Source organism: Bufo gargarizans, chromosome 1 (assembly GCF_014858855.1).
Source record: "Bufo gargarizans isolate SCDJY-AF-19 chromosome 1, ASM1485885v1, whole genome shotgun sequence".
Classification (NCBI taxonomy): Eukaryota; Metazoa; Chordata; class Amphibia; order Anura; family Bufonidae; genus Bufo; species Bufo gargarizans.
The window spans coordinates 466,690,375-466,713,982 of NC_058080.1; the positions used below are offsets into that span (position 1 = coordinate 466,690,375).

At 43.2% G+C, this 23,608-nt stretch overlaps 1 protein-coding gene across 2 annotated transcripts in view; it reads left to right on the forward strand.

Moving 5' to 3' along the window:
* The window catches only part of AUH (AU RNA binding methylglutaconyl-CoA hydratase), a 295,495-nt gene that overhangs the window by 149,009 nt on the left and 122,878 nt on the right, over window positions 1–23,608 (forward strand). For both annotated transcript variants that reach the window (XM_044273314.1, XM_044273313.1), the window contains exon 5: window positions 20,060–20,152. In XM_044273314.1, the coding sequence (XP_044129249.1) occupies window positions 20,060–20,152 (93 nt within the window). The remainder of the gene's footprint in view (window positions 1–20,059; window positions 20,153–23,608) is intronic.

Consider the following 23,608-nt stretch of genomic DNA (forward strand, 5'->3'; position numbering starts at 1 on the left):
GGCCTGTTGTTTGAGGCCTTCGCAGAACCGGAGTTCGGAGATGCTGGAGGGTCCCAGTTCTGGGATATCTATGACTACAGAGAGGCTATGCATGATTGGGCTACAGCGAGAGAGGTGAGACAAGACCTGGCATCTCTAGTGACAAAGGAGTGGGAGCTGGAGCAGGACTACCAATACTTCTTCAGCTCAATTTGGTCCCAATATACACTGCCAGAGAGCTGGGTGGCAGTCCCAGACCTACAACCCTACAGCTGGGAAGACCCGACTGAAGTATCCCCTGCTTCAGTACCAGCTACAGAGGTAGGGGTCCTCATAGACTGGTCCTGTGAGGAACCACAACAGGCAGGTGGAGACGGGACCGAGGGCTCTCCACCGGGATGCTGGGATGCTGGCCCAGACCCTCAGCAGCAGCCGGAGTTGCCAGGTGTGGACGCAGGTGATCCTGACTCGCAAATGTTGAGGGACCTCACAGACTGGTCCTGGGAGGACCCACAGATGGCAGGTGGAGATGGGACCGAGGTCTCTCTACTGGCCCTACAGGGATGCTGGGCCGCCTGCCCAGATATCCAGCGGCAGTGCATATCACAGGGAGAGGAGACAACCGGTCTCTCTCCCCAGCGGCAACCTGAGTTCCAGGGGGAGGAGATGCGGGGTCCCTCTGCCTTACAGCAACCAGAGTCCTGGGGAGGAGAGGCAACCGGCCTCACCTTCCACCAGCAGCCAGAGATACCGGGAAAAGGGGAACACAAGCCCCTCTGCATGGGTGCAGATGAGACCGCGGGCTCGGTGCCAGTCCTACAGGGATGCTGGACAGTCGGTCCAGATCCCCATCCATCTCCGCAGGGATACCAGGAGGAGGAGGTAAGCGAGCCCTCCCCTTCCCAGCTACTTCCCAACAGAGTTCTGGGGGCAGGGGATGAGCCTGCGCTACCCACTGATTTCTTCCCAGCGGAAGAGCTGGCATCAGGGCAGAGCGCAGTCGGTCTCTGCCCTCCTCTATCCTCTTCTCCAGAGCCGGACATCCCACAGGCTACCCCAGCGGAAGTGCTGGCATCTGGGCAGAGTGCAGTCGGCCTCTGCCCTCCCCTATCCTCTTCTCCAGGGCCGGACTCCCCACCGGCTACCCCAGCGGAAGAGCTGGCATCTGGGCAGAGCGCAGTCGGCCTCTGCCCTCCCCTACCCTCTTCTTCAGAGCCGGACTTTCCACAGGCTACCCCCGCAGAAGAGCTGGCATCTGGGCAGAGCACAGTCGGCCTCTGCCCACCAAGTACCTACAGCTCCAAGCTGGAGAACCACAAGGCAGCAAGGAGTCGCAGATGCCCACTCAACAGCTGGGGACATACAGAACAGAGCCAGGCCCCAAAATTCAACAGGTCCAGTATGGGGTTGTGGTTGGACTGCCAGACTAACTCAGGTACTGACCGTGAGGTCAGGTATCTGGGTAGTCTTCCCTGGAAGGGAGAGATGTGTGACGAAACCAACCTCGCCACAGTGTTTTGGAGGGGGCTGGTTGCCAGCCTCCTGCCTCAGGATTATGGCCCATACTAACTTTAAAGAAGACAGGCCGGCCGCACAGCTTAAATCTGTCTTTGGAATTGTATTTTGTTATGTGAGGGTACCCAGATGGCTAGTTTAATTGTATTTGTGTGGTCTGAGTGCCATTCACCTAATTATATGCACTCAGACTTGAGCTATCTGGGAATAGGTTAAATGTCTGTGGTTGCTGGGAGGGTGTGACATTGTGTGTTTAAATGGTGATGTCTGTCCCGTTGTCTCCACATGTGTATTGGCGATCTCCCCTTTGTCCTGAGAGATAATTGGATTATTCCTCGGTTGTCTCTGGGGCAGAGAGGAGGAAACCATGATGCATTGTGGGGATGTGTTGTATCTGTTCGGTGTGTCGCAGTCTCCATTCTGGTCCCCTGGGGGCGTGTCCACCAGATGGGGACCTGCATAAATACGGGCGAGTAGCCCTCAATAAAGTGTTCCTGTTTTATCCTTCATCATGTTGAGACTGGTGTTTGGATAACTGATCAAAACTGGGGGATTGCTATACGCTGACGATTTGCTATACTCCCCTGGCATAACTACTAGCTCTTGTAAGAGCTGTTCCTGCTCTCTGGCTGTAGGAGAGGTTCACCCACTGGAGCCTGGAGCCTTGTCGTAGGTCCAGCGTGGGTGGAGGACGGTGAGACCCCAACCAAGCTGCGGCGGTTCGTGGGGTCTGCAGGGCGTACGGTGTCAAGTGGAGTGCTTGGAGTCCTCGGAAAGCACTAGGAGCATCTATCGACGGAGGTACCCGGTCGGGGTGCTAGGAGATCTGTTACAGACATCAAGAGTTAAAATAGCTTATTTGGATAATAAAATTTCCTCTCTAATCCCCCCTGGCCCGCTGTCGACTGAGGGTAGTTGACATCTAATAACACTCTGAGCCATCTTCACCACCCACTGCAGCCTATTTTGATAATAAATGGAGCAATTGCCATACCATCCTATAATGCAGTAGTTCACAGTGCTTTCAATGGTACAGCGATAAATGGTACCATTGGTACAAAGATAGAACACGATATGATGAATCCCTGGAAGCGGTATACAAGTGCACAGAGCTTTCGCTATACCCAGCAACAAAAGAGCAGAAAACATGAACATGTAAAGGAAGACTAACGAATCAAAAACTCCTGCCTAAATAAACCAGGCTGAACAAGGTGATTATATCACCCAGATTCAACCATCTAATGTGTATGAAGATATTTGGGGAGATAAGGAATGGGCAAGGTGGATTTCAGCTACCCAGTCCTTTTGTATTTCAGGGATAAGCCACTGCCAGACAAGTCGTTCTTTACCCTCTTCCTGCTCAGAACACAGTCATGCTCTGCTAATCCTAGCAGCCCTGTGTATAAGTGGACCAGAAGTGATAGCTGTTACCTTGTTCAGCTGGCAGATATCTTAGTAACACAGTACATAAGGCTGAAAAAAGACATTTGTCCATCCAGTTCGGCCTGTCATCCTGCAAGTTGGTGGCTAGTATGGCTAGTTTTTAACTTCTTTGCTGTACTAGTAGTATTTTGTGTTCATCTTGTGTGTATGACCACCACAGACTAAAGATTCTCATCAGATCTTGTCTACAGCCCCATTCAGCTCTGTGGGTCTGCCGTTTGTACTCAGCTATGCATGAATGTATGTGCATCCTTTCTTTTTAACAGGGGAACACAGACCTCTGTTCTAGTGATCAGTGGAGGGCACAGGGAGATGAGCGCTTCCATTATGTAAACGGTCATCCCCATAGTCATCTGTATTGCCTCAGTACAGCGATATAGAGGGCTGTGTTGCGGCGAGGCAGGGGAGGGAGAGGCATTTCCCTTCCCCATTTCTCTGATAGGCTGAGCCGTACAGCACGAGACATAGGCCGGAAGAGGCCTGCATCGCATCGCTGCCATGGAGGTAAGTATAAGTGTTTATTTTTTTATATGGTACAATACTGGCTACTGGCACATGATTCGGGGACCATCTATGGGGGGCACCTGTTACTGGCACACAATTGGGGGGCACTTTTTACTGGCACATGATTGGGGGGCCATCTATGGGGTGCACTTATCATTGGGACATGATTGGGGGGCATGTATGGGGGAAAATCTTACTGGCACTGTGGGGGCATCTATGGGGGAACATCTTACTGGCACATTATTGGGGGCACTGTGGGGGCACTTGCTACTGGCACATTTTTGGGGGCACTTTTTACTGGCACATTATTGGGTGGCACTATGGGGGCACTTCTTACTGGCACATTATTGGGGGCATCTACTGAGGCCACAAAGAAGGAGTATTTTATATGGGGGGCTCTGTATAGGGGCATTTTATACTGGGGCGCATTATGGTGGGTACTATGGGGAAGGGGAGCACTACGGGGGTACTAAAAGGTATTTTATACTTGCAAATTATGGAGAAACTGAGGGCATCTACTGGGGCACTATATATGGGGCATTTTATACTGGTACATTATGGGTGGCACTAGGAGGAAGGGGGGAGAGGAGCACTATGGAGGCATTTACTGGGGGGCACTATATAGGGGTATTTTATACTGGCACATTATGGGGGAACTATGGGGACATCAGCTCAACTTGGGGGCATTAAAAGGGGGTATTTTTTGTACTGTCACATTATAAGGAGAATTATTTCTACTGGGGGGGCTTTATGGTGGCCTTTATTACTACTGGAGGTATAGGGGAACATGATTACTAGTATTGGCACTATGGGAACATTATTACTTCTGGGGCACAGTGGGGACATGTTGAAGGGAACTTTAGGAGCACTGTTACTACCATGTGTGCTCTAGCAGAGAATTATTACTATTGGTGGGACTTTTGGGAGCACTATTACTGTGGGGGCACCTTGGCACAGTATCAGCTTACCACAATTATTTTTTGGGGGCGTTATGTTTGCACTATTAGTGTCAGGGGCACTATTTGCTGGGCACAGTTATTTTAGGGCATTGTGTGCCAATAATTATTAAAGGTCACTATCTGCATGGTACTACTATCAGGGGGTTTATCTGTTTCTGCAGTATAATATTGGGGAGCACAGCGGCATAGTATCGGGGGTGGTAGGAAGATTTGTCCAGAAGATTGGAGGATGATGGAAAAGTAGTAAACTAAGATTTTTTGTGTCAAACTGCAGAGACAAGAAATGGCTGAAAAATGGTGGTCTGGTCTGAAGGTCCGAAAGGAGAAGATGAGGAAAGAGAACATCTACATCAAAGAGACATCATTGGCTGTAAGAGGTATGTGGCGCTGTATTACCCTGTATGTTCTATAGTGATGGGAGGGTGGATAGAGAATTTGGGCCACACTGTAGCAGCCTTGTCCCAGACTTCAGGTCACACTGTGCGTGTTCTGAAATTTGGGGCCTCACACCCATCTACTACATTAGAGTTATCACCGTGTTATCTCTGGTGTTACATAGGACTGCAGGTGATATCTACTACATTATCTGTAAAAAGGGTCTTGGCCACAGGTTATTGGGGGGGGGGGGGGGGGGTGGCGCAATACTTGGCTTGCCCCGGGTGCTGGCAACCCACGCTATGCCACTGGTTAATCAGTATACATTTCATGACATATCAGAACAGCTTAGAGTGAAGTGGTTAACTGTTGCAGATTATCATATCAGATGGCACAGGAAGGCCAATTAATTTGCTACACTGAAGAAAGCCCACATGTCTGACATTGCTGCAGTTCTGCTTTTCTTACCATCAACAGCTGAGTGTTTTGTTTTGCACCAAAAAAAGATCAAGAGGTTCTAATCAATACTCTAAATTTAACTATATGGAAATATCCCTCGCTTCTTGAGCCAGAGAAATCTGATCTGCATTTTTCCTTTACATGATGATAACATGTTTGTCTGCTTCATACTTGACTTAGTTCCGTGCTCAAAGATCCTCCAGCCCGCTTCTTTGTGTTTCCCTAATAGCAGTTTCCTTTGCTTTCTCCCATCTGTAAGAGGAGAGATTTCCACACTTCTTCTGAACAGTAGCATATTTTGGCAGCTAAATACATGCTGTTTTTTGTTCTTTTGTTATCTTACTGGTAATAACATATGAAGGGACTATAATGGAGCATCCACTAGAAGTGAAATTTATTTCACATCATCACTACGCATCGTGGAAACAGTAGTTCCTAAATACGCTGCCGGCAATCTGCTTTATCTGGTAATTTGTATATGTATTTATGTATACTGTGTATATACATATTGCTCACTCACAGACACTGAGACATGTATGGAAGCTGCTGATCAGGATATGGTATAGCTGTAATAGATATCCACCTGCCATACTAAACGTTGCCTCCTGTCTGGGGTTGATCATCAATATAATCATACTAGAGTCTTAGCAGATTACACTGTGTGACTCTTTAAGAGTAACTTAAAAAAAAAAAAAAATTGATATGTCATAGGGACATATCAGAAGTGTTGATCGACGGGAGTCCAAGCTCTGAGACGCCCACCTGTCGCCAGAATGAGGGGTCAGAAGCGCGCAGCCGAGCTCAGCTTCTCCTCGCTGCTGAGTGCAAGACAGTACACAACCTCAATAGAGAGTCTATTGAGTTCGACCCCATATGTACCTCCAAGATGACCACTGCCTTGGACTGGCCAAGCATGTCTCCAGACCCAAACCCTATTGACCATCTGAAGGGGCATCCAGGTTTATAACATCCACCAGCTCCGTGATGTTGTCATGGTGGACTGCAAGAGGATTCCAGTGGCAACCTGTGAAGCTCTGGTGAACTCCATGCCCAAGAAAGTTAAGGCAGTGCTAGAAAATAATAGTGGCCACACAAAATATTGACAATTTGGGCACAATTTGGCCATTTTCACTTAGGGGTGTAATCACTTTTGTTGGCAGTGGTTTAGACATTAATGGCTGTGTGTTGAGTTATTTTGATGGCACACCAAGTTCACACTGTTATACAAGCTGTACACTGACTACTTTACATTGTATCAGAGTGTCATATTTTCTGTGTTGTCCCATGAAAAGATATAATAAATGTATGCAGAGCAATACGAGCAAGGTATCTATCAATAACCTTTTAGCCGCACTATTTGGCAGGGATCTGAGAATGCTGGTCAGTCAAGAAGAACAGATTGTGTGGTACAATTCTCAGGTAATGTAAGCTTTTTATTGGAGTGTGACTGTGCCACATCTGTGGTAAGTGATGCCAAGGTTGTGGTTCAGTACAACCTTAGTGCATTGAGATTTCTAAGAATAGTTGTATTTCTTCGAAAGCATGGCAACAAAGAACATCTAAAGTAATTCTGTAGTCTCTGCATAAAAAAGGTTTTACATTAGATAAGCCTATTAATATGAAAATACAGAGCATGGCAGTATGTTATAGAGCAGAAGGAGCTGAGCAGATTGACATATAATATGGGAAAATATTTAGTTTAAAGAGAACCTGTCTCTGCAAAATGCAGTGCAGTCTGCAGGCAGCATGTCATAGCGCAGGAGGAGCTGAGCAGATAGATATATACACTACTCACAAAAAGTTATATTTGGCTTGTGGGTGAAATTTCAGGATAAATCGAAAATGCACTCTAAACTTTACAGGTGAACTAAATGTGACCTCTAAACTTTTGAGTGCTCATGGTCATCTATTCAATGTTTCAGTACTTTTTGCACAACTTGCTGTTCTCTAAAGGAGCCTAATGGAAAAATGCACAACAGGTTTTTGATCCATGAATCGCCCAATAAATTTCCTGGTTTAATTAGATTGGTATTTAAACAGTCCTCCTCATAATGCTGTTCACATTTTGACATCATGAGACCAAAACGACACCTAACAATTAATCAACAATACCTCGCCATTGCGAGGCTTTAAACAGGATGTTCTCAGACGGAAGTGGTACCTGACCACACCACCAGGCACAGGCGTCATTGTCTTGCATGGGCCAGGGAGCATCTACTCTGGACAAGGGACCAGTGGGCCTCAGTGCTGTTCACTAATGTAAGTCGATTCACGCTGAGCAAAAATGATGGCCGCGAACTATATTAGAGACGTGAAGGAGTGCACTATGCATCAGCCACTGTTGTCACCCAATGAGCATTTGGTGGTGGTGGTGTTACAGTGTGGGCAGGTGTGTCTAGCCAATACAGAACTGCCCTACACTTTGTGAATGGTACAGTGACAAGCCCATACTACTTGAATAACATCATTAATCCAGTCATTGTGCCTCAGCATGAACAACACAGGCCTAATTTCATCTTCATGGATGATAAAGCGCCAGTTCATTGAGGTCCCATCATTAGGAAAACGGCTGATGGAGACTGGGGTACCTCAAATGGAGTGGCCTGCACTTTTTCCAGACGTGAATCCCATTGAAAACCTATGGTATCAGTTGAGTCGCTTTGTAGAGGCTCGTAACTGTACCCCAGAACCTCAATGGCCTGTTCTTCTAGAAGAGTGGAATGTCATGCCTCAGCAGATAATAAGTCGACTTGTGTACAGCATGAGATGTCTTTGTAAGCTGTAATTGATGCTCAAGGCCACATGACAAGTTATTGAGACATTTACATTTTTGTGGGAGTATACCCACCACTGTTGTTGGCTTTTGTTTCAAGAAATTGTTTGATATGAGGAAATCACTATTGCATGATTCTACTTAAATGCCCTACATTTATGATATATTATCACTGTAACGTGAACGTTTTACGTTTTCCATAAATTTCACCGAAAAACAAATATATAAATCACTGCAAAGGTGCAATACAATATATGCAAATGAAAGACAAATATATAGGCCTCCAAAGCTTGCCATTGTAAAGTTCCTATTAAGCCCTGACACATATTATTTTATAGCAGTCTATGGTATAAGTGATCCAATGATGCTCTTGGAGGGGCAGAAGCTAAAAATAAAGTTAAATATTTTTTTTTAAATATCTAAAACAAAATAATTACAAATTGAAACTCACTTTCCCCTTTATTTAAATAAATAAATAAACATCACTACTCTAATGATGCCTGCACGTATTTATCCTGAATTATGAATGCATACCAGAAAAAAACTTAAAGAGGACCTTTCACTCGTATACAAAAAAAAACTAACTATACCTGTGGGCAGAGCGGCGCCCAGGGGTCCCCCTGCACTTACTAGTATGCCTGGGCGCCGCTCCGTTCGCCCGGTATAGGCTCCGGTGTCTCAGCTCTGTCTGTTGTATTGGACTGATTTTTTGTAGGAGGCGTGTCCCTTGCTGCAGTGCTGGCCAATCGCAGCACACAGCTCATAGACTGGCTATGGCTGTGCGCTGCGACCTGCCCCTTTAACAATGACCTTCACAGTGCCTGCCCCTTTAGCATTGACCACCCCTTTAACAGTGACGTTCATAGTGGCCGCCCCTTTAACAGTGACCTTCACAGTGCCCGCCCCTTTAACAGTGACTTCCACAGTGCACGCCCCTTTAACAGAGACCTCCACAGTGACCTCCCCTTTAAAAGTGACTTTCACAGTGACTGCCCCTTTAACAGTGACTTTCACAGTGACTGCCCCTTTAACAGTGACTTTCACAATGGCTGTCCCTTTAACAGTGACTTTCACAGTGACCGCTCCTTTAAAGGGAACCCGTCACCGGGATTTTGTGTATAGAGCTGAGGACATGGGTTGCTAGATGGCCGCTAGGACATCCGCAATACCCAGTCCCCATAGCTCTGTGTGCTTTTATTGTGTCAAAAAATCGATTTGATACATATGCAAATTAACCTGAGATGAGTCCTGTCCCTGACTCATCTCACACACAGGACTCATCTCAGGGTAATTTGCATATGTATCAAATCGATTTTTTGACACAATAAAAGCACACAGAGCTATGGGGACTGGATATTGCGGATGTGCTAGGGGTGATCTTGCAACCCATGTCCTCAGCTCTATACACAAAATCCCGGTGACAGGTTCCCTTTAACGGGGACCTTTAGAGCGCCTGCCCCTTTAATAACAGTGACCTCCACTGTGCCCGCCCCTTTAATAACAGTGACCTCCACAGAGCCCGCCCCTTTAAGCAGTAAAGAAAAATGTCTGGGTTGTTATGGAAACCTGGAGTAAAACTGTGTTTATGGCAGTTTTGATTTGAAGATAAAGACTTGCATGCTTGTATTGGCTAATGTGGGTCATTTTTTGGGAATATCTCAGTGACGGTACATTTTAGAGAGCTGAGACCCGGTCTAAAACCTTCCTGGACACCTGGTGTACCTGTGTGCCAAATTTGGTGAAGTCGTTTGGTCGCGCATAAAGAACAGACAAACAGATAGACCGACAGAAACTCATATATATATATATATATATATATATATATAGTCATTCAGAATAGAAAGGACTGGAGCTGTTATTTATTGTGTATGACAGGGCTCCTTCATTGGGCAGAGAGGCATGTGTAAATCACAGTTTGTCAGGGGCCTGTGATTAAGTCTTCAGTCTTCTAGTTGCTGCCATTGCCTGAAGAACTGTGCCGTGACCTTGCGCATCTGCTGTAACAAAGGTCAGAATGTGTGTGGCGATGAGACATTAATGATGTCAGCCTTCCATTGTCTTAGCTGAAATGTCACTGCAGTTTTGTAATGTGCGTCACCTATCACATTCTGATTTTGAGCATGTTATTTAATGTATTTGTATGTTCAGGAAGACTTATCGTAGTAGGACACATTTATGTAAGGTAAAACATAATGATGATCTATCTACTTCCTAAAGGATATGGATTACAATGGCTTTTATATGTAGATATCCCAGTCTGCTTGCATTCATATTCTGTCATAATCATATGTGAGGGTTATGGGAACACAGAAATGAGCAGGTTTGTCTGCTTCATTGCTAAGGGACAGCCTGCTGGACTAGTGCACCGTGCTGCTGGAAGTCCATTGACTATAAGGGGGGTGGGCCGGAGACGGCCTGAATGAAACTGCAGCATGTTGTAGTTTTATTCTGGCCACCTCTTCGCATGTTTGGCGTGCTGCGGCCGGACGTCCAGTCCGCCCCCATTATAATGAGTGGGGCTGGAGCGGACTACCGGCGGCACGGTGCACTAGCGGTAGCACGGATCCGGCAGGCTTTTCCCCCGTCGGAACAGCCTGCCGGAGAAGGCTACCGCTAGTGTGAAAGTAGCCTAAGAGCTTAATATAAGTTGCCATTTTTATGTATCAGCCTGTATCTCTCTTACATGAACGCCGTGACAGCTGTTTTGGGACCCACTCAAGTGCAGAAGTTGTTACTCTATATGGAGGGGAGTCACTATGCTTACTTTCTGCCCTTTCATCTACTACTATCTATACTTGATGGTTATTCTGCTGCTGCTACCATAGTTCAGTCTACTGTTAACCACATAAAAATATTGGCCAATTTGTAAGATGTTGTAAACTGGTGTGTTCTGGTATAGAAAACTCAAAATGCTTTCATTCCTTACTGCAGCACACCATTCCAAGGTCCCCTGCTTCCCATGCATACAGTGTGTAAATACTGACTCTGGCAGTGGTCATGTGATTTACCCACATGACTGTTTCCTGCCTGCATCCTCTTCTGTGCTGAAATCGTTCAGGATGTGCGCAGATACAGGCAACGGAATCTCCCTTTTAAGGGGTTTTCCAAGTGATGTATATAGATCACCTATCCTCAGGCTTAGAGAATGACAGCCACTGATCATAAGTAATGGGATCTCTTAGCAATATGCCATCACTTCTTGTCATGGAAATACCCCTTTAAATCTTTCCTTAAAGGGGTTCTGCACTTTCAATTAACTGATGATCTATCCTCTGGATAGATCATCAGCTTCTGATCGGCCGGGGTCCGACACCCGGGACCCCCGCCGATCAGCTGTTTGAGAAGGCAGCGGCGCTCCAGCAGCGCCGCGGCCTTCTCACTGTTTACCGCCGGGCCACCCGCCCACTGACGTCACGACTTGTATCAACTAGAGTGGGCTCGGCTAAGCTCTGTTCACTTGAATGGAGCTTAGCCGCGCCCACTCTAGTTGATCAAACAGCTGCGAGTGTGAAAGTAGCCTAAAAGAGGCGTAGAAAATGATGAATGAGGTGGGCTTGCCTCCATCCCCACCCACTTTTTTTAGACCTGGCATGAGCGGGGAAAAGTCACAGATTGTGGCGCAAGGGACCTTTGTGCCTTAATCTGCGCAAGAAAAACGCTTAATATAGGCGTATTTCTGAAAAATAAATGCCCCCCTCAATGCCCACTTATTTATGTCTTTAAATACCATAGTGTATCTGTGTGATGCTTGCTTCGGTTTAAGAACATAAAAGAAGACTGCTTGACTCCATGCCCAGCAGGAAACCTCTCTCTGGCACAAAGCACTTTCCCCAATACTTGTTTTACTATTTTCTTACATAAATTAGGCTTTTTTCAGTTAAAGAGGTTCTGCGTTTTTTTTTTTACTGTTGATCTATCCTCTGGATAGATCATCAGCATCTGATCGGTGGGGGTCCGACATCCAGGACCCCTGCCGATCAGCTGTTTGAGAAGGCCGCGGCACTACTGCCAGCGCCGCTGCCTTCTCAAACAGCTGATCGACAAGGGGTCCTGGCTATTGGATCCCCACTGATCAGAAACTGATGATCTATCCAGAAGATAGATCATCAGTTTAAAAAAACTGCAGAACCCCTTTAAGGCTGACAGACTGAAGTACACGAGCTGCATTTCATTCTTGTTTGTGTTTCTTCAGTATTTCCCAGGAATTTTGCATCCACTAACTAGCTTCTTGGCAACCTGAACGTGTGTGTGTATGTGTTATTTGGTTGCCACGTTACATCACTGAAAGTATCTTTAGTGGTTTCCGACAGTAAATCATTTGCTTCGTCCTTTCTTTTAGGTGAAGTGATGCTAAACCTTTGTTAAACATGTCATTGCAGTCTGACATCTGTCTCTGTCTCTGTCTTTGTTTTTTCCGGATTATTCATTTCTTTTTATTTTCAGGAACACAGCTTTAGGGGAAAATATTACATATCTCTTTCTGTACATGACAGGCCTTTTCTCCATACTCATCCAGCATGTATTACATTTAATCAGGGGCGCTTAAAAGCAGAAGAAAGGTGGCCCCATGTTGTAAGCAGGTCCAAATTGACAGAAGGAATGGCAATACAGGTAGGCGAGGTTAGCAATACCGTATTGCAAAATACTGTCCCATCATAACCATATACCACAGTGGAGCACAATATACTGCCCTAAAAGCTGGCCCTCTCTGGTGGCCACCAATAGCTGACATTTTCTGTCCTCCTCCTCCTCCAGTTGTCTCTAATAAAGATATGGAAAAGGGGGCTTAGGAGATGAGATGTGGCCAGCAGCGGTAATTACTGCTGAGAGCTCTTCAGTACCCCGCCAGCGGCAGTGGCGAACGGCGAACAGGTCCAAGACAGACCACTAGTGGAGACAATCATTTGATCCGGCGACGAGTATGAGCAGATTTTCATTGTCCACCATCCAGACTTAACAAGTGAACTACTGTCATCACTAAGCACTGGCAGTCTGGTTTTCCTCGTACCTTTTAGTTACTGAGTGCAAGGTAGAGAGAAAATAATAGGACTGCCAGTACTTAGCACTGACAGTAGGCATACAACAACATAGAGGGAGATTTATCAAACTGGTGTAAAGTAGACCTGGCTTAATTGCCCATAGCAACCAGATTCCATCTTTTATTTTTCACAGCTCTTTTGGAAAATGGAAGGTGGAATCGAATTGGTTGCTATGGGCAACTAAGCCAGTCCTACTTTACACAAGTTTGATAAATCTCCCCCATAGTAGACTTACTGTCAGCACTAAGCACTGGCAGTTCCATTCTTTCTTCCCTGCACTCAGTAGGTTATAGAGATGCTCAGGAAAGAGAAATGTACAGTGCTGTCAGCAATTCAGATAATCAGGGACACAGGCAGAGAGGGCACATAATAATAATAAATAAATATTTATATAGAGCCACCATATTCCACAGCCTGGCTATGAGCTGTGTGCTGCGATTGGCCAGTGCTGCAGCAAGGGACAAGCCTCCTACAAAAAATCAGTCCAGTACAACAGACGGAGCTGAGACACCGGAGCCTATACCGGGCGAACGGAGCAGCGCCCAGGCATACTAGTAAGTGCAGGGGGACCCCTGGGCGCCGCTCTGCCCACAGATAGTTAGTTTTTAGTTTGTATACGAGTGAAAGGTCCTCTTTAAATAGGGTGTTGAGTCCCTAAATCAGGACCTGATATGTCCATGGACTCGGTGCTCCATTGGCCCAACATACAACTTGTACCAGAACAGGCTGACGGAGCTGCCACTCAGTCAAAAGCAAAACCAGACACACTTAAACCAAATAGCATATTAACCCCCCTCAGCCTGAGTTGTCATGGATACATTGCATCACTAGGGGTATGCCTAGGCAGCGCATTACGAGGACTGCGGTCCGGTAGCACGTCTCACCTTAGCAGCTGTGCCCCAGACTGCAGCGCTAGAGCCCAGACAAACACTCAGAGGATTTCTAAAGAGACTCTTTAGAATCTGTTTTCTGGTTAAAAAATAAATAAATAAAAATCTCTCCCTAATAAAAGATATTAGTAAAATGCTTGACATCCCAGTCCCTACAAAATATAAAAAATAATCCGAAATTACAGTTACACTTTAAAGTTTGACACATACAAACTGTGCTGCTACAATAGTCAAGCCTCCAGTTTCTTTGCTGCCTTTTAGACTTGTAGCTCTGTAGCATCTTTTAGTTGAACATAAAAAAAAAAAAAGAGGGCAATGACAATATGTGAGAACTTCATATACTCACAGTTTGTCAAATGTAAGTACAATAGGATGGGCAATTTCATATTTTATGGTAGAGACAAGGTATATGGCTGGGGATAGTAAAGATACAAATTTTATTTTTATGTTATTAATCAATAATTTTTATTTGTAAATTTTTGTTTATTGCGAATCTTATTAGGTTCCAGCAATATATTACACCGCTGTTTAAATGGATTAAAGTCACTGACATCTTCCCTAGCTTAGGCATGCACAATTTCATTAAATGATAGTTCAGTTTCTAGGCTGGGTTCACAAACTTCACTGCAGCATTTGGATGTTTTGTTTTTTCGGTTTCTATTTAATTTCCTGAAAATACCTTGTTCAGAAGTTTGAGGCTGTCCAGCCATGATTATCTAGTTTGAAAACAGTTTGGAATGAAAGATAATAATCTCAAAGTCATTGTAACCTTACCGTCCGGCTCTCAACCCAACCCCCTGCTCTGGTTCCAACGCCTCCTGGTTCTGCTTCCGGTCTCTACTTTTTGCTTCCCTCTACATGAACGTGTGACTTCTGCAGCAATTTACATGTCCATCTCAGGACGAAGCATAACGTAGGGACCAGTGGGGGAAAAGTGCTGGAATTGGAATGGTGGGGCATCATTATGCTTACTATGATATCTTTTGTTATTTTTAGATATTCTAGGCTGTTTTCAAACTAACTTTTCGTTGCTGGACAACTCAGTTAACATGTTTTATTTTTCGAGCCAGTTGAGCGTATCTCCTAAAGAGAGGGAGCATATTAGAAAATATATCTATTATAAAGATGCTTAGGCAAAACCAAAAAAACATTGCAAGCTAAACAACTGCACTTTGTGGATAGTTCGACTGTTTACGTCTCCCTGTGGGTGCAACTCCTAGATGTAGGTAAAAAATGCATCCAAACTGAACATGTTCTTGGCGTGTTTTTGATGGTTCAAGGAAACCAGAACACTTAGAAACCCTTGTAAGCACAAGAGCATACATATTCACTGCAGTATACAAATAATCGGAGGGCACAAGATCTCTTTATTTATTAATGTTGAAATCTGTGCCTGGGAGTGACTATATTTCCATATTATAAGCGTATGGCTGTGTAGCTGCAGAGAGGCATTTCCAGGGGAAAGAGAACCATCTTGCTAGTGCCACTTATTGGCAAGGTTTGCTAGTACCACTTATCTAAGGTTTAACAAACCTTGGAACATGACAAGGAAAAATAGCCAGGCCAAATTTCCATCCACACAAAGCTGTTTTGGAGTAAATTTCTGGCTGGCTGAGTGAGATGTTGTGGGTGCATCTTAGGCCAGTACCTCCTCTAGACTATGCAATTTATTCAAAATGGAGCAAGTATTACACCCATTGAAAACATTAATCACCTATATGTAGGGTTCTCTTTAAATGTATTATCATTCATGACTAATGAAGTAATACTGAAAGTAATAATCTGTTGGACATTTTCTAAAGAGGGAAGTGCACACTGATGATTAACGTACAATTAGAAGTGGTGGGCGATGTAGGCTAGTGGACCATGTAACCTGTGTGAGTCACGATGGTTGGGTGTTGTAAATACCCTTGTCTGGAAATGACAGAATAACTAAAGTACAAACAACTCAAGACTATCAGAGCTTTCTACCTGTTCATCTCTGGTTCAGGTATAGTCCCGGGAATCTCTTTGGTTATAAACAGAGAATTGGTTCACGCAGTTTCCCTCACTCAGGGTCTACGTACGAGTTAGGTTTGATGCATTTAAGACTTGCTAGAGGTAAAATTGATGTTTCTCGTACCTCAAGAAATTCTAGTAAACTGACTCATTATGAAAATGCAACCAAGACTAGTTATATTTCCTTTTCTTTGTTAAATGCTAAACATGAAGAATAGGCAGACCATATCATTTAATCTTTTTATGTAGTTTTGCTGCCATAGTGGAGTAGTTCATATCCTTACTGCAGTAATCTGAATGGGATCCTTGAAATCTTGACTATTTTTGCACTGAAGAGAATGGACAAGAGCTTGACTCCTGGAGGTCACTTTTCTAATCTGTCTGATGGTAGGTTAGAAAAAAGTGAAAAAGGTGTCTGCAACGTGTAATGCAAGGGCTAGATGCATGGTCCCAACCGGAGGTCTGTCATATGACTGCAATAGCATGATGTAACGCAGTTCGGAATGCATTGTTTTCTTGCTTGATCACACTCCAGTATAAGTGAATGGGAAAAGTTGTCAGCCCATTTACTTCTATTGTAGCGCGACTGTTACAAGTTGCAATACAACTCTATAAAAATGAAATTTCCAGACCTGAAGTGTTTTGAATGCCAATGTTTCTTGTACACATTAAAATCCTATTCTTGGATTTTTGAATTTCTTGTTATCATGACATGCAAGGTAGGGAGCCTAGCTGTTACCATTCACTATGTCAGAATAGCAGGCCTACATAAAACTAGATTTGCCACGATGCTCCCTTCTCTTCAAAACAGTTTGTAATGTCTCTTGTAATGATCATAGTCAATACATCTATTGCTTCTCATCGTTTGGTATGCAATATATCCCAAACTGATAAGAGAGATATTAGGTCTTCCTCAAATTATATTTTAGTAATATTTCCCTGTTTTGAGCCAAATCTTTAATGTAACGGATCAAACGGGCCAAGTTATATCACCAGGCATCTGGGCCCGCCAAACCTCCTCCTATTCTAGTATTTACTAAAGATATTCTAATCCTTGTCCTGCTGCATTAAACAAACATTGAATGCCTTATTATTGCTGTTGATATCTGAAGTATAAAGCAGAAAAGGAAACAAGTTCTGGGGGGGGGGGGGGGCACAGAATTCTGAACTATCTTAATGTTCTCTTCACATTTATATACAGGAATAAAATGTAATTCTAACATGAAAAAAAGCCTTGAAATAGATGGAATCTGTATAACCTCTTATGATTATACTAAAGGCTATGTACACCTTCAGGAGAATTTTTTTTATGATTGCTTTTTACCCATTTTGGGATAAAAATCATCTTTTTAAATTGGTCTTCATCCAAAATATTGAGCCATTCAGTCACAAAGGGTTAACTGTCTAGCTGTGTTAATGGTACTTTCACTTTGTGCTGGTCAACTAATAACCATTATCTATAAATTACTAAAAGGTCATAAATACTTGTTTAAAGGGGTTGAGAGCTGAACCCGGACATACCCAAATTTTCACCCAGGCAGCCCCCCTGATGTTAGCATTGGAACATCTCATGCTCCGATGCGCTCCCTTGCCCTCCGCTAGATCAGGCAGGGCAATGGGCTCTTTTGTTTACAATTACACACTCCGGGCGGAGGCTTCCGCCCAGCAGTGTGTTTGGTGACTTCACCGGCTCAGATGGATGTGCTTTAGCGCTGCCCTAGCCGTTTTACTGGCTAGGGTAGCGCTAAATCCCGCCCATCGGTGCCGGTGACGTCACCGTGGTTCCTGGAAGCCCAATGGAGAGCCCTGATCGTCACCGAAACCCCTGAAAATGCCTTTCTTTGCGCGATTTAGCGCAGGGCAAAGGAGAGCATCGGAACATGAACTGCTCCGATGCTCAAGTCAGAGGGGCTGCCTGGGTGAAAATGGAGGTATGTCCGGGTTCAGCTCTGAACCCGGACAACCCTTTTAAGTCACATACTTATCAGTAAGATAAGAATTGAACTTTAATGTGTGTTTATAAGGTCAGAGATAAGGAGCCCTCCAGGTGATCTGCCTGTCGCGACAGAGTGAAAAATTTATATCCTGCTACTAGATAAACTCAAAGCTATGCAGGGAAAAAGGCTCAACATTTTTAATGAAGGCCAATTGAAAAAACGATTTTTAGCTTAAATGAGAACGATGCAATAATATAAAAAAATGCCCCCAAAGGTGTACATAGCCTTTAAGTAGCTTTTGATTGAAGTGACTGCTTACATTACTGACCGCCATTGTGTCACTGTACACCATGTAGAGTTATATACAATAAAAGGCAAGGGTTAACTTGAACCTCCCCTGACATACTGTAGTCTTACTACTAGACTGAACCTCCAGCCTTGTCTATTACTACTAGAATAAACATCCCAATCTTGCCTTTGTACTAGAATGGATTACCCACTTTGTTTTTACTATTAAAATCAAACCCTAACCTTGTTTTTACTACTTGAATGTAACCCCCCCTCAACCTTTTCTTTTACTACTAGAGTAAACCCCCAACTTGTCATTTATTACTAGAATGAATCCCCCAACTTTTTCTTTTACCACTAGAATAAACTCCCCCCAACCTTGTCTTTTACAGCTAGAATGAACCTTCTAGACCTTGTCTTTTACTACTTGAATGAACCCCCTGGCCTCACCTTTTAATACTGGAATGAACCTCCCGCATTTTCTCTTTTGTTACTAGAATGTATCCCCCGGTCTTGCCTTTTACTAGAATGACCCTACATCTATACTTTTAGTATGTGTTTGACTTATTACAGGATAATTCCAAGTGAACTTTTGGTTACTATAGATAATTTCTAGTAGGTGCACTTGCTAGATGTTTCACTAATGATGTTCTTCTACTTTGTGGTTTGTGTCACCTGCCCACTTTACACTTAAGATCTGGTAGTTTTCTTTTTCTTTCTTTCAGCTGATAAAACGGGTTGTACTGTATGAACTGGTGATGATGATTACCATGACTGTTATCAACATCTTTCCCTGAAGTTCGTCTGCTCAGTGGGGGTGGATGTTGACAAAGGATGGAAAGCAATCTGTCTCTATAATGGGCATGCTCTGGCAGATGGGCTGTTTTATTTTAGCTCCATAACAATGATTTTTAAGTTGAAAAATATATGGTATATTGTTTATCAGAAGTCTAAAAGTAGAGCATCTTTAATTAAGAAACTAAGGTAACTTTAGTTTTAAAGCTTGAAATGGTTTTCTAAGATTTTTTTTTACTGTTGACCTATCCTCTGGATAGGTCATCAGTATCTGATCAGTAGGTTTCCGACACCCGGGACCCTTCAGATCAGCTGTTTCGGGCTTATCAAGCACAGCGCCATCCATTGTATAGCGTTTGTGCTTGGTATTGTAGTCAACTTGAATGGGGCTGAGCTGCTCCGAGGCCATGTGACCACATGAATGTGTTGTCACTTGGTCAAGGAAAAGCAGAGCGAAAGCAATGGCACTTACAGGAGCACCACTGCCTTCTCAAACAGCTGATCAACCGGGGTTCCGAGGATGGGTCATCAGTAAAACAAAAATTACAGAAAACCCCTTTAATTGTATTCATTTAATACAACTCGGCCATAACCATTTCATATATGCACCATTATTGTGTCCCACATTCCCTGCTACCCATCATTTGGACTGTATATAGTGTTCATTTCCACTTAAAGGATGAGTTCAGATGAAAATGCCTGAGCATCATTCTACACTCAGTTTTACCGACTCAAAGACTTACGAAGTACAGTATCTTTATTCCCACTGTCCTCTCTTCAGCTAGGCTATGACCCCTCCCCCATATTCTGAGAACTGTTCATTGGGCTGGCCTTAAATTGAGAAGTAACAGAGATATAAATGTATATTTTACAAGTTTACTAAATCTTTTCCCACAAAAATATCAATATCAATCTCCTGAGATCCCCCTGCTCTACACCATGCTGCCTACAGATTGATTTGCATTTTGTGGTGACAAGTCCTCTTTCAAAAGACAAATTCAGCTCTACTATTTAGGAGATTGCTATGAGGACATATAGGAATGTGAATGATAACTTAGAAGTGTTTTTTAAACATTTATAAAAATATTTTCTTTTCTCTCTTAAGCAAATTTACCAATGCCCACCATTACTGCCTTGGATGGAGCAGCTTTAGGAGGAGGCCTTGAGATGGCATTAGCAAGTGACATCATTGTGGCAGGTAAGATTACGGTACAGATTGTGTCACGTAATGAAACATGTCTTTCCTGACATCCTGACATATACAGTGGACACATTTCTGGAGGATATTGTTATTTGCAGAAAAACTGAAGGACACATATTAAGCTCACCATTCAAATGTCATATTTGTGCTGCGACGCAGCTGTCAACTACATGGCAGATTCAGTAGTGCACCACAAAAGAGTGCATTAATATTAAAGGATTACTTAATAGTAGTAGTCTATACTAGAACATGAATATATTTTGATTTACTGAACTCAGGATAAAACGTCTTCTATAAAGAGGTTGTTCAGCCGTTAATATTGATGACCTGTAGTCAGGATATAGTCAGAACAGGTCATCAAAATCTGATTGGCGAGGGTCGTACTCCCAGCACCCCACCGATCAGCTCCTGGTCTTCACACTACACCTCATCTCCTGTGGAGCAGTGGCATAGTGTAATTAAAAGCACTCGCTCCATTCACTTGAAAGGAGCAGGTACTTGTGTTGGACTGCACTTCTGAAACAAAGCGCAGTGTAATAAACAGGAAGCAGTGTTCGCATGGAACGCTGCCTCCTCTTCAAACAGCTGATAGGCAGGGGTGTCGGACTCTCACCGATCAGATATTGATGACCTATCCTGATGATTAGTCATTAATATTCACGGCTGGACAACCCCTTTAAGTGATTTGGGTTTATATTTCGATTACAAGGAGAACATAATGCATTAAAATAAGACAATAATGCAATAATATGGTGACAATAATAAGCCAGTATTACACAGTAATTAATTTAGTATAGCACTAAGGTTACAGTCCACATGCGGGAGTGCATCCTTCAGAATAAGCTAGATATGGAATTTGGATATGAAGGCCTCTACATAACTTCAGTGATCCAGCGCCAGGTCCTTATTAAGACCGCCAGTTTTAATAAATGTGCCCCTTAACTTATATAGCCTGGAGGATAGAAGTCAAAGGGACAACATTATTAGATCTTTTAAATATGTTAGCAGTTTAACTAAAGTTTAGGAGGGTAGTATTTTTAATAAGAAGCTAAACAGAAGAACATGGAGCCACAATCTGATGACATTTGGGGGGAAAATCTGCAACAATTATTATTTTACTTAAAGGTCAACCCTATACAACACCATTTCCAAAAATGTTCCAAAAACATGTAAAAAGTTAATAAATGTAAATAAAAACAATGCAATAATTTGCAGATCCCGTAGACCCATATTTTATCCACAATACATCATAGAACACATATAATATGTTGAAAGTGAGACATTTTAACATTTAGAACTTGATGGCAGCAACACATCTCAAAAAAGTTGGTACAGGGGCAACAAAAGGCTGGAAAAGTAAGTGTTACTAATAAACAGACGCAGGAACAAATTGCAACCAAGTCACATGACTGGATAAAAGAAGAAAATGTTAGAAAGGCAGAGTCTCTCAGAAGCAAAGATGGGCAGAGCTTCACCAATCTGTGAAAAACGGTGTCTAAAAGTTGTGGAAAAATTTCAGAAAAATTTTCCTCAATGTAAAATTTTTAAGAGTCCGAATATCCCACCATCTACAGTATGTAATATAATCAAAATATTCAGAGCATCCGGAGAAATCCATGTGTACAAAGAACAAAGCCAATATTGGATATTCGTGATCTATAGGCCCTCAGATGGCAATCCAGAAACACCACCATCTTCTCTGGGCCATAGCTTATTTAAAATAGACTGTGGCAAAATAGAAAACTGTTTTGAGGTCAGAAAAATCTAACTTTTATATTCTTTTTGGAAACCACGGACTCGAGAGGAAAGTGACCATCCATCTTAGGGCACAATTCAGGAGCCTGCATCTCTGATGGTTTTGGGGTTGTATTAATACATATTGTGTGGGCAACTTACATATCTGGAAAGGTACTGTCAATCTGGAGGGTTAAGAACAGCATATGCTCCCATCCAGATGTCTTTTTCAGGGAAGGCCTTGCAAATTTCAGCAAGATAATGCTAAACCACATACTGCATCCATTCACAGAAGAGTCCGGATGCTGAATTGGTCTGCCTGCAGTCCAGACTTTTCACCAGTAGAAAGCATTTGTCAGAGAAGCCCCAGGACTGTTGAGCATCTAGAATCGTACATTAGACGAAAAAGGATAACATTCCTCTCCCAAAACTCCAGCAACTGGTCTCCTTCCTTCTAAGAAGTTTACAGACAGTTGATAAAAGAAAAGGGGATACTACACAATGGTAGACATGGTCCTGTACCAACTTTTAGATGCACTGCTGACATCAAGTTCTAAATGAGTTCATTTTTTTCATGAAATAGTAAAATGTCTCACTTTCAACATCAGATGTGTCTGTTCTGAAAATAAAATGGGTCTATGAGATTTGCAAATCATTGCATTCTGTTTTTACTTACATTTATTTACACAGCATCCCAACTTTTTTTACATTGGGATTGTAAAAAAACAGAAGTGGATGAGTAAATTTAGAGAAACGTAATACAGAAATAAAAAACAGAGGAGTGCATGCTAGAAAATAAAAGGCAGAAATGGAAGTATTACATGAGGGGGAGGGAAATTATTAAATTGATAACATCACCAAAATAATAAACTCACAGGTCCAGAATTAAAGGGGTTTTCTGGGAATTAAGAAAAAAAAAAAAAGCCTAAATATTACTTTATTATACATACAAACCGTATTCCAAAAAAGTTGGGACACTAAACAAATTGTGAATAAAAACTGAATGCAATGATGTGGAGATGGCAAATGTCAATATTTTATTTGTAATAGAACGTAGATGACAGATCAAACGTTTAATCCGAGTAAATGTATCATTTTAAAGGAAAAATACGTTGATTCAAATTTTCACGGTGTCAACAAATCCCCAAAAAGTTGGCACAAGTAGCAATAAGAGGCTCGAAAAAGTAAATTTGAGCATAACGAAGAGCTGGAAGACCAATTAACACTAATTAGGTCAATTGGCAACATGATTAGGTATAAAAAGAGCTTCTCAGAGTGGCAGTGTCTCTCAGAAGCCAAGATGGGTAGAGGATCACCAATTCCCACAATGTTGCGCAGAAAGATAGTGGAGCAATATCAGAAAGGTGTTACCCAGCGAAAAATTGCAAAGACTTTGCATCTATCATCATCAACTGTGCATAACATCATCCGAAGATTCAGAGAATCTGGAACAATCTCTAAGCTTAAGGGACAAGGCCGTAAAACCATACTGGATGCCCGTGATCTCCGGGCCCTTAAACGACACTGCACCACAAACAGGAATGCTACTGTAAAGGAAATCACAGAATGGGCTCAGGAATACTTCCAGAAACCATTGTCAGTGAACACAATCCACCGTGCCATCCGCCGTTGCCAGCTGAAACTCTACAGTGCAAAGAAGAAGCCATTTCTAAGCAAGATCCACAAGCTCGGGCGTTTTCACTGGGCCAGGGATCATTT